The 13,273-nt window shown below is 43.8% G+C and overlaps 1 protein-coding gene across 1 annotated transcript in view; it reads right to left on the bottom strand.

Annotated features, from left to right (window-relative positions):
• The window catches only part of Dnah11 (dynein axonemal heavy chain 11), a 327,366-nt gene that overhangs the window by 298,765 nt on the left and 15,328 nt on the right, over nucleotides 1-13,273 (bottom strand). Inside the window, exons 7-8 of the mRNA XM_087911463.1 lie at nucleotides 11,574-11,807; nucleotides 9,792-9,959 (exon numbers count right to left, since the gene is read on the bottom strand). Coding sequence (XP_087767589.1) covers nucleotides 9,792-9,959; nucleotides 11,574-11,807 — 402 coding nt within the window. The remainder of the gene's footprint in view (nucleotides 1-9,791; nucleotides 9,960-11,573; nucleotides 11,808-13,273) is intronic.

The following is a 13,273-nucleotide window of genomic DNA, read 5'->3' as shown; positions in this document are numbered from 1 at the left end:
TTTATTACATTGACCCATTTAGGGTAAAAATTTTAATTTGTTCTGGGGGGAGGGATTTGTAACCTGATAGCATTCTTCTGTTTAAAACTATATCTAAGGGACAAGGCCAGTTCAGGTACCCTCTCCTTTACTGCCCAAGGACCTAGCTGGGGACATCCCTTTGGACACCTGGGAACCCCTCTAGAGCCAAGTCTCTTGCCAACCCTAAAATGGCTCCCTTAATTAATATATCTTCTTCCCTGCTCCTATATCTGCCCTTCCGCCATCTCAACCATCCCACTCCCCGAAGCTCGCCCCAATCCTCCCTTCTTCCTTCTCTCTCCCCCTCTCCCATCCCCCCACTCCACCCCACTCCCATGCTCCCAACTTTTGCCTGGGGATCTTGCCTGCTTCCAATTTCCAGGAGGATCTATATATGTTTTTCTTTGGGTTCACCTTATCATTTAGCTCCTCTAGGATCACGAATTAAAGACTCAATGTCTTCTGTTTATGGCTAGAATCCACATATGAGTGAGAACATACCATATTCATCTTTTTGGGTCTGGGTTATCTCACTCAGTATAGTATTTTCTATTTCCATCTATTTGTATGCAAAATTCAAGATGTCATTGTTTTTTTACTGCTGAGTAGAACTCTAATGTGTATATGTGTCACACTTTCTTTATCCATTCTTCCATTGAGGGACACCTAGGTTGTTTTCATGTTCTGGCTATTACAAATAGTGCTGCTATGAACATAGCCACACTGGTGAATATCTTGAATATCACCATAGAACCTTCGTCCGGCAATGAATGGAAATAGAGTCAGAGACCCACATTGGAGCACTGGACTAAGCTCCCAAGGTCCAGTTGAAGAGCAGAAGGAGGGAGAAGATGAGCAAGGAAGTCAGGACCGGGAGGGGTTTGTCCACCTACTGCGATGGTGTGACAGATCTAAGGGTAGCTCACCAAGGCCAGTTGGACTGGGACTGCACAAGCATGTGATCAAACTGGACCCTCTGAATGTGACTGACAGTGGGGGCTGACTGAGAAGCCAATGCTAACAGATGGCCCAGATGTCTGAGTTCTACATCCAGAGCAGATTCAAGATGCTGCCTGAGATGATCAAGCCTCACAGGATACTCCAGTCATGACTTGATCATAATTCTAAATTTTCTTTAGGTCTCCATAAGATTATCAGCGCCCCCAACCAGCTGGAAGTAGCCTAAAATACTATGCCCACATTCCCAAAAAATGGACTATGGATATTTTCCTTTGTTTAAAAAAAAAGAGAGGAGGGGGGAATGGTGTGGGAGAATTGTCTGTATTCTGTCAATCATGTTTTAAATAAATGCTGATTGGCCAGGCAGGAAGTATAGGTGGGAGAACTAGACAGGAAGTAAAGGTGGGGCAGTAAGAACAGGAGAATATTGGGAAGGAGGAAGCCCATTCCTCCATAGTCCTCCCCAGACACCAAAGAAGCAGGATGTGACCTGCCCTGTTAAAAATGGTACCCAGCCATGTGGCTAACATAGATAAGAATAATGGACTGCTATACGTTATAAGAGCTAATAAGAAGCCTGGGCTAATGGGCCAATCAGTTTATAATCTTCTTGAGACCTCCGTGTGATTTTCTTTGGGGCCTAACGACTGTGGGGACCAGGCAGGACAGAAACCCTAACAAGCAAGCCCAGGCCTCATGTTACAGATAATGACACTGGGGTTTGATCCTATTGCATGTACTGGCTTTTGGGATCCTAGTCTATTTGGATACACACCTTCCTAAACCTGGATGGAAGGGGGGAGGGCCTTGGACTTTCCACAGAGCAGGATACCCTGCCCTCCCTTAGGACTGGAGGGTGAGGAGGAGTGGTGGAGCAGGAGGGAAATGGGAGGAGATGGAAATTTTGAATGGTATTGTTTATAAAGCAAAAAAGTAAAATAAAATAACTATATCTAATCATTCAACTATAGTAATATTCAATATGGAAACTGCACTGTGAGTCCATTCTCTGGCCTCTGTGAAGACATGTACCTGCTATGGGCTCAGTGTTTCTGAGTCCATGATGAACCCTAAACATACAAAGGGTAATGAGGGCAGTGCCCCGACTGGATGTGACCCGTGCCCTCTCACCCAGCCCACACAGGAGGACAAGTGGGTCTTGAGAGCTGGGGGCAGCCCTTGCCCCACCCTGAGTCAGTGTGTTGCTCGCACACCCTGAGGACACTGAGCAGGTCCCTTATCGTGAATTTAACTGGGAGTGGAGAGAGCAGAACATGGTGGAGTTCTGGACCGTCACGAACCATGTTACATTTATCATCAAGAGGATGGAGCTAAGTCTCCTGAATTCTAGCCAAGCAGCTTCTCTATTCAAGAATCACTCACTTGGAAGTAAACACAACTTCTCAACAAGTTTTAGCAAACCTCACGCACTGCTCTTCTCAGGATGGAGACACAGTGCACAGTCTCTAATTCTTAACCACTTAACCCTTAGAGACAATGGCAACATCAGACGTGGATGAAACAGAATCTCCACCCTAGACACACACCGGCATAATAATACCATGGTTCTCAAGATTCTATATGGCTGGGACCCCACAGGCTGCTTTAAAGTACGCAGACACCACCGTAGTCTTCTCCCTCTGGGTTCTATCCACTCTGTCTTCTCTAATTGCCTTTACCTAGTCAAGGTCCGGATCTCCGTGCACTGTCACCTCTGAAACAGGGCTGTTTTCATGTCCCACTACCAGGCCTGCTGTACAGCAAGTGCCTACTGGTATTCTCCCCTGCATTCTGGGTCAATAGCCCTAGTGACTAGACTCACTTTTCACAGTGAAGTACTAATGTTTCATGAATTTCCCAGATCACAACTGATTCTCAATAGTATTTATTAGACAGTAATTGGGGAGCCAGCATGACTCAGAAATCATAAAAATGTCTCTATATTCTGGAACTATAAAATTGTCTTTATTAGCATCCTGAGAAGCTATCAGAAGGTTTTAATTAGAGAAAAGTGAAGATTTGACTAAGCATGCAAAAGGCTCTCAAGCTGCTACACACAGAATAAAATAATGGAGCCAAACAGGCCAGTGAGCTGCAGCTTACAGGCCAATGCCACAGTTCAGCTGAAAAGTGAGCCAAGGGTGTATGTTCCCCTCAGACAAACTCGGAGGCTGGGACGTTGTGAGCCATGCATGACTCTGAGGACTTCCCCTGAGGAGCCAATTATCTGTGACATCTGAGGGCCTGGAGACAGACAAGGGTGGCCTGGGGCTGGGGAAACACTTAGTTCTGAACAGGTTGATTTGAAGGCATCCATTAAATTCCCGGTGGAGATGAGGGTTAGACAGTTGCCCTGTGTGCTCAGACTTGAAGGGGGCCGTCTCTGTTAAGTGCCTGCACTGGAACATTTTGGCTGGAGCTCTTTACCCTCTCTGCCCTGCCCTTACAGGGTGTAGTCAGATTTCATTTATGTTTCAATAAATAGAGCTTGCCTGAGGATCAGAGAGCAACATAACCCTACTGGTCAGTCTTACAGACCAGACAGTGGTGACACACACCTTTAATCCCAGTAGTCAGACTAGTTTTGCCATAAAAACCAGACAGTGCAGGCCTTTAATCCCAATGGTGCACACCTTTAATCCCAGAACTGGAGAGGAACAGAAGACGGGAGGAGACAGCTCTCAGACACGGTCTCATTCTGAGATTCCTGGAGGCAAGATGGCCATTTTGGACTGAGGTAGAGGTAAGAGCCAGTGACTGACTGGTTTTGCATTTCTTACTTTCAGGTTGAACCCCAATTTCTTTCTGTCTCTGAGATTTTCTTATTAGTGCAACAGCAGTGAGGGAGAAGGCATGACTGGGTATCAGACGTCATCATTTCTGTTTTCTGGAGTGATTAGCACAATCCTCCTACTTCAGTTATTTTTATATCCTAAATTCCATACATCTGACATCCTGCAGTGTGGGTGTCGCAATTAGATCTTGGTTGTGTTTATTTTACATATCTGCTATTTTGTGTCCTTTAACCAAGAGGGTTAAATTGTAAACTAGGAAATCAGTTTCAAATTTACAGCAAATACTTAAGCTGCTGTACACCCCAGGTCAGATCTCCTTTGGTGTGGCCTCTATTCTCTCTGTGTTGATTGGAATGCAGACAGGTACAGCACTGTTCTCAAATAATGTGAAAATAGAAGAACTGTTTAACCCAGTGATCCCTCACCTGAGTCTACCTTCAGCTGAGATAAAAGCACCTCCGAAAGACAGCTGCAGGAAGATCAGAGCAGGTGACTCACACTCTAGGATATGCAACAATGTAAATGCTGATCAACCCATGAATCACACACACACATGCACACACACAAACACACACACACACACACACACGAGAGGGAAGAGAGAGCTTATATGAAATGGAATATTACTCTGCTCAGACAAAAGGAAAGCTTGTCATGTGTCATGACACAGACAGCCCTGGGGGACACCATGCAAGCGGAGTGAGCCAAGCGCAAGGAAACGACTGTGCGGTTCGCTATACATGGATTTGAGTGGGTGTGGGGAGGCTGGGGAAGTGCAGAGAGGTAGGTCAGAGGATACAAAACCACAGATATACAAGATAAACAAGCCAGGGGAGCTAAATAAAATGTGAGACATAGAAAATGGAATGTTGATTCTTCAAAATGTAATACTTTTGTTACATTAAATAAAAATGATTCAAACACATCATTTCAAAAGATTGACAAATCTTTTGCAGATTAAGTCTCTCATTGTCAGTTTCCCCCCAAATACTCAATACTCAGTTACAAAATGAAAGTGGCGATATTATGATTTTCCAGAAAAAGAAAGGATTATAAAGAAGCACTATGAATAACTATGTACAAAATTAGAAACCACAGCTAGGCACGGATGGTGGTGCATGTCTGTGAGGCCAGCAAACAGCAGCAGAGGAGGGAGGGTGAGGAGCGGGTTAGCCTGGGCCACATAGCAGGAATAGGTTAGCCTGGTCCACATAGCAGGACTTCCAGGGAGGTTGGGGAGAAGAAAGGGTAACCCAGATGAAAAGGACAAATTCCCAGAGGCATGCCATCTAACAAGATCAAATCAGAAAAGTCAAAGCTCCTAAGGAGATTAAATAGGTAAACAAGCAGCTTCCCATCAGACAAAAGCTCAAGACCATATGGTCTTATTAGCAGTTCTGCAAGTATGTAAAGGAGAATTAAGGGCAATCCTTCCAAGCTTGCTAACTCACTCTACACGAGAAGCACTGCTCTGATACCAAAGCCAGATAAAGATACTTCGAGCAGAGAAAACTTCAGACTAATGTTCCTTATGAATGATGAGACAATATGCAAATGGATTCAGCAGTTATTAAAAGAATTACAGGCCATGGTCAAGAGAAATATTCTACAAAATAAGATGGTTTAGCATACAAAAAAATCAACACAATATACCACATTAACAGATGAGAGTAGAGTGTGAACCTTCCATGATCTCAGTCAATGCAGAAGAACTTAATATCCAGCACTCTTTCATGAGAAAAATATTCCCTGAAATAAGAATGGAGCTAAAGGCAAGGACCCCTGTGAGCACCGAGTAATTAACATCATCCCCAAAGATGAGAGGGGTAAAAGTTCTTAAGATCAAAACAGGAATGCCCTTGTCTAATTCAATACAGCATCAGAAGCTCTCACCAGGGCAATTAGGTAAGTAAAACAAAAGCACCCAAATTGAGAAGTAATCATGTCTATTCATAGGTGACATGATTTTATCTAAAGATTGCATACTTAGGAAATGAAGTCAATAAACAAACTCACAAGGTTGTGGGCTGAGAAATCAATACACAGCCAGTTATGGACTGGGGGGCTCCGCCAGTAGAGTAGTGAGTGCCCTCTGTGCAAACACAAGACTCTTTGTTCCTTCCCTAGGCCCTGAATAAATTAACCCAGGAGGCTTCCTGGATCCGGCCAGCAAGCCTAGCCTAATTGTCAAGCTCCAAGAACATGGAGCCTGGGAACAACACAGGAGGTTGAACCCTGCCCTCCCCCATATGAATATGGTCCTGCACAGTCAAGACACATAAGCATATGTTGTACACAGGAAGAAGAAAAGCATTTGCATTTATGTATACTAGCAATGAACAAATTTAAAAAGTAAGCAGACAGTACCATCTATAGTAGTATTAAAAAGAATAAAATACTTCATAATAAGTTTGACCAGGGAAGTTGAAGACTTACAGATCAGAAGCTATAAACTAATTGCTGTAAGCAGTTTAATAAGGGGTGGGTAGAAAGAGCCCACTTACTTGTCATTACAGAGACAATACTATCGCAAACACTCTGCCCTGTCATTCCAATCCCTATCAACATCTCTCAGCGATGCCTCTACAGTAACTGAGAAGCAGCGTTCTACAGGTCTGACTATCTTTCCAAGTTAGCAGGCTCATACTTCCCAGTGACAAAGCTTACAAGTCTGCAGTATTGACAACAATGTAGTGCTGGCCTATAGATCAATGAAACAGCATACAAAGCCCAGACATAAACTCTCATCCATTTAAGCAAGTAATTATTGACAAGGGTGCAAAACCATTCGGTAAAGCAAGAACGTCCCTTCAACAAATGTTGCTAGGGAGTTTTATTGATTACCCTTTTGCAAGAGTCAACCTGGACTCTTAGAATGCTTAAACATTGGTTCAAGGTAGACTCAAGCCTTAATTGTAATAGTGAAGGCAATAAAAATTTCCTAAAGAAGACACTGGAGAAATGCTCATGACATTGAACTGGGCAGTGTTTCTTAATCCTTACCCTCTTCCATTTATAGGACAATTGTCTTCGATATTTTCTGTACGTATGTTCAGAATATGTATGTAAGTGGTGTTGGGTTCAGTATGTCTCAGGGGGCAGTCACCTAGCTTCTATGAGGCCTTAGGTTCACTCTCTAGCACAGAAGCAAAGCAGTGGCAACACTACTTAGGAGGCTGGAGAGGAGGACACCGTCACAATAGACTCACTGTCTCCTGCATCCTCTCTGCTGTACAAAGCTGCTTCCTTTACCATTTCCTCCCTCTGCCAAAACCTTTCGTCATCTTCTTGAGCTCAGTCTGCTGGGAGTGGTTTTTTTTTGTTTTGTTTTGTTTTGTTTTTGGCTTTTGTTCATCTAGTTTTCTTTTGGTCTCCCTTTTGTTCCTGAGGGCAGAGAACCCTAGGTTTACAGTTCTTTCTCAGAACCTATTTGCCCAGTGTTTGTGTGGTTTCTGATAAGAAATCTATCAGTAGAATTAGATTCCTCTATATAGACAGGTAAGAGTTCATTTCTCTCTCACTTTCAGTTTTTAAAATGTAAAGGCAGGCATGGTGCGACACAGCATAAGCCTAGCCCTTGGGAACCTGAGGTCAGAGGCTCACTTGGGCTCAGGAGGTTTACACCACAGTGCAGCTGGACAGAACAGCACAGCGATGATGCCTCCAGAACAGAGCGGTCACTGTCAGATGCTTCCAACGCCTCCATCATCACCGCTGCTCGCCTTCTTGGCTGAGATCTTCCCGCCTCACAGCACAGCGAGTGTGCACCAAATGGCATCCAGACATTGCGGACCATAAACCTCCATTACTGTCAGAGGGACACAGGTCTAGATTCTGGGACCCTCCAAATACACAATGGACGAATGTCTCCTGGTTACAACCAAGCTAGGAGGTCCAGCTCCTGTGTAGGCTCTGTGGATGCCACACGAGTGAAAATCCTCGGTCTCAGCTAGGCATCCTCTAACCCCACTCCTATGACCTTGGGATCTACCAGGTGAGAGAAAAACCCTTAAACAAAACAAAAAAATCAGATTTCCATATGGAAATCCAGCAGGCACGAAGACCATGGCTCTCGCTTAGTCATCTCTAATACCACTCAGCAGGGCTTGGGGATGGAGCCATTAATGCCAACCCACTAGTTTAGACTTCCTAGCCAGCCTTCCTGGGCTGGCAGCGGTGGGAAACTGCTGCTTCTTGGGTGCTTGGAGACAGTATAGACACTTGTAAGTTGTCTGTTTTCCAAGGGGTGCCCACTTCTAGATCCCCTGGCAAGAATACAGTTGGGTTTTTGTAGAGGTCAATGGTGTGTGCCCAGTGACATTTCTAGGTTCCTGATATATTAGTCTCTAATTCTTGACTATTTTACACAATATTAAAACCCAAGGAACTTACTGCCATATTGTTTCCTGGGTTCTGAGGTGTTTGGCCAATCTGTTCTCTCTCTCTCTCTCTCTCTCTCTCTCTCTCTCTCTCTCTCTCTCTCTCTCTCTGTGTGTGTGTGTGTGTGTGTGTGTGTGTGTGTATTAATTTCAAACAAAATAACCACAGAGACTAGGTAGCTAGTAAGTACCAGTAGGGAAGGGGGCATCTCCCATGAAAGGGGAGGCAGAACACAGTGTCGTAAAGGGGAAACAAGCATACAAGGATTAAATGGGGAGAGGGTCGGGGATGCGGGTTATAGCAGTGGCACAGGGAGGTCAGCTAACACTCTGAAAAGCCATATGGAGATCTACTGCCATAGAAACTTCCTACTGCATACACATTTATGAAAGGAATTTAAGTGGGTCACCAAACAATGAAAAGACATGCCCACGTGTACGTCCACATGCATGCATTGCCCATGGAGGCCAGAAAAGAGCATCAGATCTCTCTGGACCAAAGTACAGATGGGTTCTGAGTTGCTGTGTGGATGATGAGAATCAGACCTTATTCAAACCAGTGCTCTTAAACAGCCGGGCCAACTCTTCAGACCAAATGATTATCTTTTACAAAATATATGACAGATATAATACACTCTGTAAATAAAAGCAATCCAGACACACCTTTAGGAAAGAAAAGGGGCTGGAGAGATGGTTCAGCGGTTTTCCCAGAGGCTCTCAGTCCTCCACAAGGTCATCAGGTAGGCTGGACTGCTGGCTCCCAGGACAGCCTCACATACCGAATGTCTTTGCAATGGCTCCAGGGATGAGCCTGGGATAACTGTTACCACACTCCTCCTGCTTTTCCATAAATTATACAGAAACGTTCTAGAGAGCCATTGATCATGGTACTGTCTTGCTCACACTAGCTGCACTTTCCAAAGTCACTAGACTTCAGTAGGGTCAATCAGGTTTGCTACCTGCATCCTTACGAAGCTGTCGTACTACACTTCAGGTTTCAAAGTACAGGTTTCAAAGATTGATTTGAACAATACATACACGAGAGTGAATAAACTTACATTCCGTATTCTTTAATATAAACTATTTTTTTTCTCCTTTTTAAAACTCGGGTTTCTGGTTTTGGCAAATCATATATAAAGTTCTTTATCCTAGAGCTGGTCACACCAGCATGCTCTAAGGAATAGGAACTGAAATCAGTTAAGATCTGAAAATTTCCCCCAATTTCCTGAAGTTCAAAATATAAAATTATTAGTAGCTATAAATAACAGAAACTATGTGACAATATACATGGGTCAATGACGCAATGATGACCGAGAACTAATGTCTCAGCAGACCAAAGTTAACCCAGAAAAGTTAATATAAAGTACACAAGTGAGAAGCAGCTCAGTAGGTGTGAACACAGGAAGCCCCTTGTTGATATTCACAAGAAGCTGACCTAGGCTCTGGTCCCTGATATTCCACGAGGAGCTAGGAGAATTGAAGAGACTCATTAGTGTCTCTGGGTCCTACAAAGGTCAGCCTGGGTAGCCTGCACCATCACCGAGATCTACGCCCTGTTGTAGCTCTGAAGCGGTAGAGACCCAGGAGTGAAAGGGTGAAGAATGCATGTACTAAACGTCAGTCATCACCATATTACCGTGTCATCGCAGTCAGACGGGTCATAAACGCTCTCCTGAAAAACCTTACAGCATTCCAGAAACTCTTGGCTCATCGCACGGATCTGCGCATTTAGGACTGCTCCCTTGGAGCCACCAAATTCCAGTCTTTCCAGTTTTTCAAATTCTCGTATGGTAATAAACATGTCCTTTGTGAAAAACAGTAAAGATCTTTCGTCATCCTCAGCAACAAAGGAGATTTTTAAAATTCCAAATCAAACATTTTCAAATATTCAGAATCAATGGGTGCTTACAACACAACAAAGGAATGCTACTGAATTCACTGAACACAGCAAATGCTCAGCTTTAAAACCACACTTCATTTTAAAACACCAACAGGTACCTCACAGTGGAGACAGTGCATGTGTACTGTGTACACATGAGTCTGAGTGCAATCCTAACAGTAATACAGACAGCCGCCGGGATGATACCCAACATCCCTAGTCTCAGCGCCCACGCTTTGCAGTGGTCCAGCACCATGATGAGAGGGGAAACCAGGAGACTCTACAGGGCAGAGGCAAATCACCCCTAGATGTTGGAGAGACTTTAGTGGCATTCAGGCTGACCAACAATAAGAATTTTCACATAAATTTCTGATTTTGAATGAAACTCAGCAAATCTTACATAAACAATAAAATGCAAAATCTGCAGAAAGTTCTACAACTTGAAAAGAAGGCATGGTCATCAGTTCTAAAGAAGGCGTGGCCATCAGTTCTAAGAAGGCGTGGCCATCGGTTCTAAAGAAGGCACTGCCATGGGTTTAAAAGGAGCCTATGTTGGTAAAAACAACACAAAATCTGTGCGTTCAATTTTTACATTTTAGATTTTAAAAAAAGCAGTTATACACAGGACTGGAGAAAGGGTTCAGCGGTTAAGAGCCCTGGCTGCCATTCTAGATGACCTGCGTCAGTTTCCCAGCACCCACATGATGCCCTCTTCTGGCCTCCACAGGAACTGCATGCATGTGGCGCTCAGCCACCCATACAGACAAAACCTCCATATACAGAAAATAATAATACAAAAATACTTATACAAAGTAAGACTTCCACGATTTAGTTTCACGATTTTACTAATTAATTTTATAGCATTTGTATTCTATACTTGTCAATGGTACAAACTCATCTATTTCTATGGCAGTGCGAATGACCAGCATTAGAGGATTGAGCCAGAGGAGCAGACCTCTGAAGCCCGTGTGCAGCAGTCTGGGCTATCTAGTGAGACTTGGTCCTAAAGAATTTTTAGACAGTTGAAATCAAAGTGTGATACTTTATCAAGTGGGTTTTCAAGTATGAAATTTCCCTTTCACGTTTCATACATTTCCTCTTCAACAGGAAGACTGGGTCCTTTACAGCTTCCTGCCCCGTAATCTTTTACAGGCGCCGACAGGGGGCGAGATTTACTTACTCTCATACAGTAACTGTTTAAAAATTAATACAAAGTAGAGTGTGGAGGTACACTCCTGTCAAATTTGAAGGAAGGACAGGAGGATAGAGGTCAAGACTATTTGAGCCACACAGTGGGGCCGTGTCTCAGCCGAACCAAGGGTGCATGTCAGGGTGAGGGGCTTCCCGGGCGTACATGCAAGGCCAAGTGTGATCTCCAGTGCCATAGAAAAGAAGGAAGGAGAGAGGGAGGAGAAAGGAAAGGAAGAAAAAACCCTCAAACCTAAACCTTTCACAGCCTCCCTTCTTCCCTTCCCCATCCCACGGATCACATGACAAAGCCTCTTAGCCTCACCCCCATGTGCCGACATAGATGAATACCTCTATTCTTGTCAACTGGTCAAGAAACCGGTTAAATCGGCCAAACACCAGGTGAGACGGGAAATCCCAGGGCCTCCACTCCACATTTCCAGTGAAGTAGTTTGTCAATTCTTTTCTAGACTTGAAAAAATAATTTCGGAAAGTCCTTAAGATATTGATGGCCGCCTGCACCTTTTCCAGGGCGTCTTCAATTTCTCCCTTCAAAAGATCTTCAGGTGACAGGTATGCTCTTGCCTAGGATTTAATTAAAAGGAACCATGATCAAAAATATATTTCTTTTTTATTGTAACCATCTGAGTTAAGCATTTTAACTGACAATTGCTAGAACTGAGCCAACAATGCTGTTGAAACAAGCACAAACTCTAGAAATACAGATGCTTGGACTCTGGGGACATGTTTCATGTGAGAATGGTGTGAGGAGAGCCTGCTGCTTCCAGACAGACATGTACTAAGTCTCACATGCATGACAATAGGGCTTTGGACAGTTATTTCTACCAACGAATATTCTGGACAATCAGACTTTCACATTAAAATAATATGCGAGGCAGCAGAACCGCCCATCAGAACAGGTTTTCAGGGGGGCCACTCTACTGGCGTCATGGGGTCACTGGCAAAGGTAAAAACAGCTAGTTACATGATGTCTGTCTTTCCCATCAGCACCTTTTTTTTTGCTGGGAAGAATAGGCAGCACCATAGGACACATGACCGAATGAGCTACACCACATGAACTTGAATTTGGTTTTAAAATGCAGGTGGGAGAGAGACAAGAGAAATAGTTCAAACTAGTTACTCTTCAGAGGTTAGAGAGGAAACGAACGCAAAGGAACAGAAGAAATAAAGTTGGAGACAACACAAATTTTCCATGATACAAATTAGATCAAAAGAAACTGTGTCCGCCAAAGCAGCCGTACAGAAAACACTAGAATGAATACCTGGCACCGAAGAAAGAATAAGCATGGCCAACGGGTTTCAAGAGGAAAACAAATGACATCATTAAAACTGGTGTACAAACACAAATGCAATAAATTGGCTTCAATCAACACACGCTTCTCCATAACAACTTCAGATTTCCATGGTGCCAACTCCCCAACCAAAAGACAAGCTAACAGGATTCACCTTCTTGTTGTCTACAAGAAACTCACTCCAGCATTGAGAACGACACTGCATTAGAGTGAACAGATTTAAGAAAAGACTCCAGAAAAGTTGAAGGGGACCATTGAGTGGGAGGGACCACTCAAATGAAAGAGTTTAAAGGGGGGTAGAGCATAGGGGTGTGAAAGAGAAAAGGGGGTCTTGGGCAGAGTAGAGGACTAAGCAGGAAGAGGGGTAGGAGGGTAAAACAGAGGAGAGAAAGAGGAAAGATAAAAACATTAAGAATTTTTAAGCCATATGAAAATTGACTTTTTATAAGCTTTCTAAAATACATTGTTTTTAAAAATAGTTCAATTGTAACTACCTGCATGGAGGAATAACCGTGCTCCTGGAAACCATAGACTAGAGAAGAGAAAGCCCAGTCCGAAGTGTGGGATGTCTCCCTGGAGTTTGCTGGTCTAGGGGGGTCCTCCAAAATCCTCAGAACAATAAAGCTATGCCATTTCACTTGGCTGCCCACCAGACCTTGATAGTAAAACACTATTGCTGAAGACACTTTGGTCTCCTGGACTGGGAAAAATCAAGTGATGAACTGGAAGCCTCTTCCC

The sequence above is a fragment of the Myodes glareolus genome, chromosome 11 (genome assembly GCF_982192425.1).
Source record: "Myodes glareolus chromosome 11, mMyoGla1.1, whole genome shotgun sequence".
NCBI lineage: Eukaryota > Metazoa > Chordata > Mammalia > Rodentia > Cricetidae > Myodes > Myodes glareolus.
The sequence above is the reverse complement of the archived record's forward strand: the minus strand, read 5'-3'. Positions and strand labels throughout refer to the sequence as shown.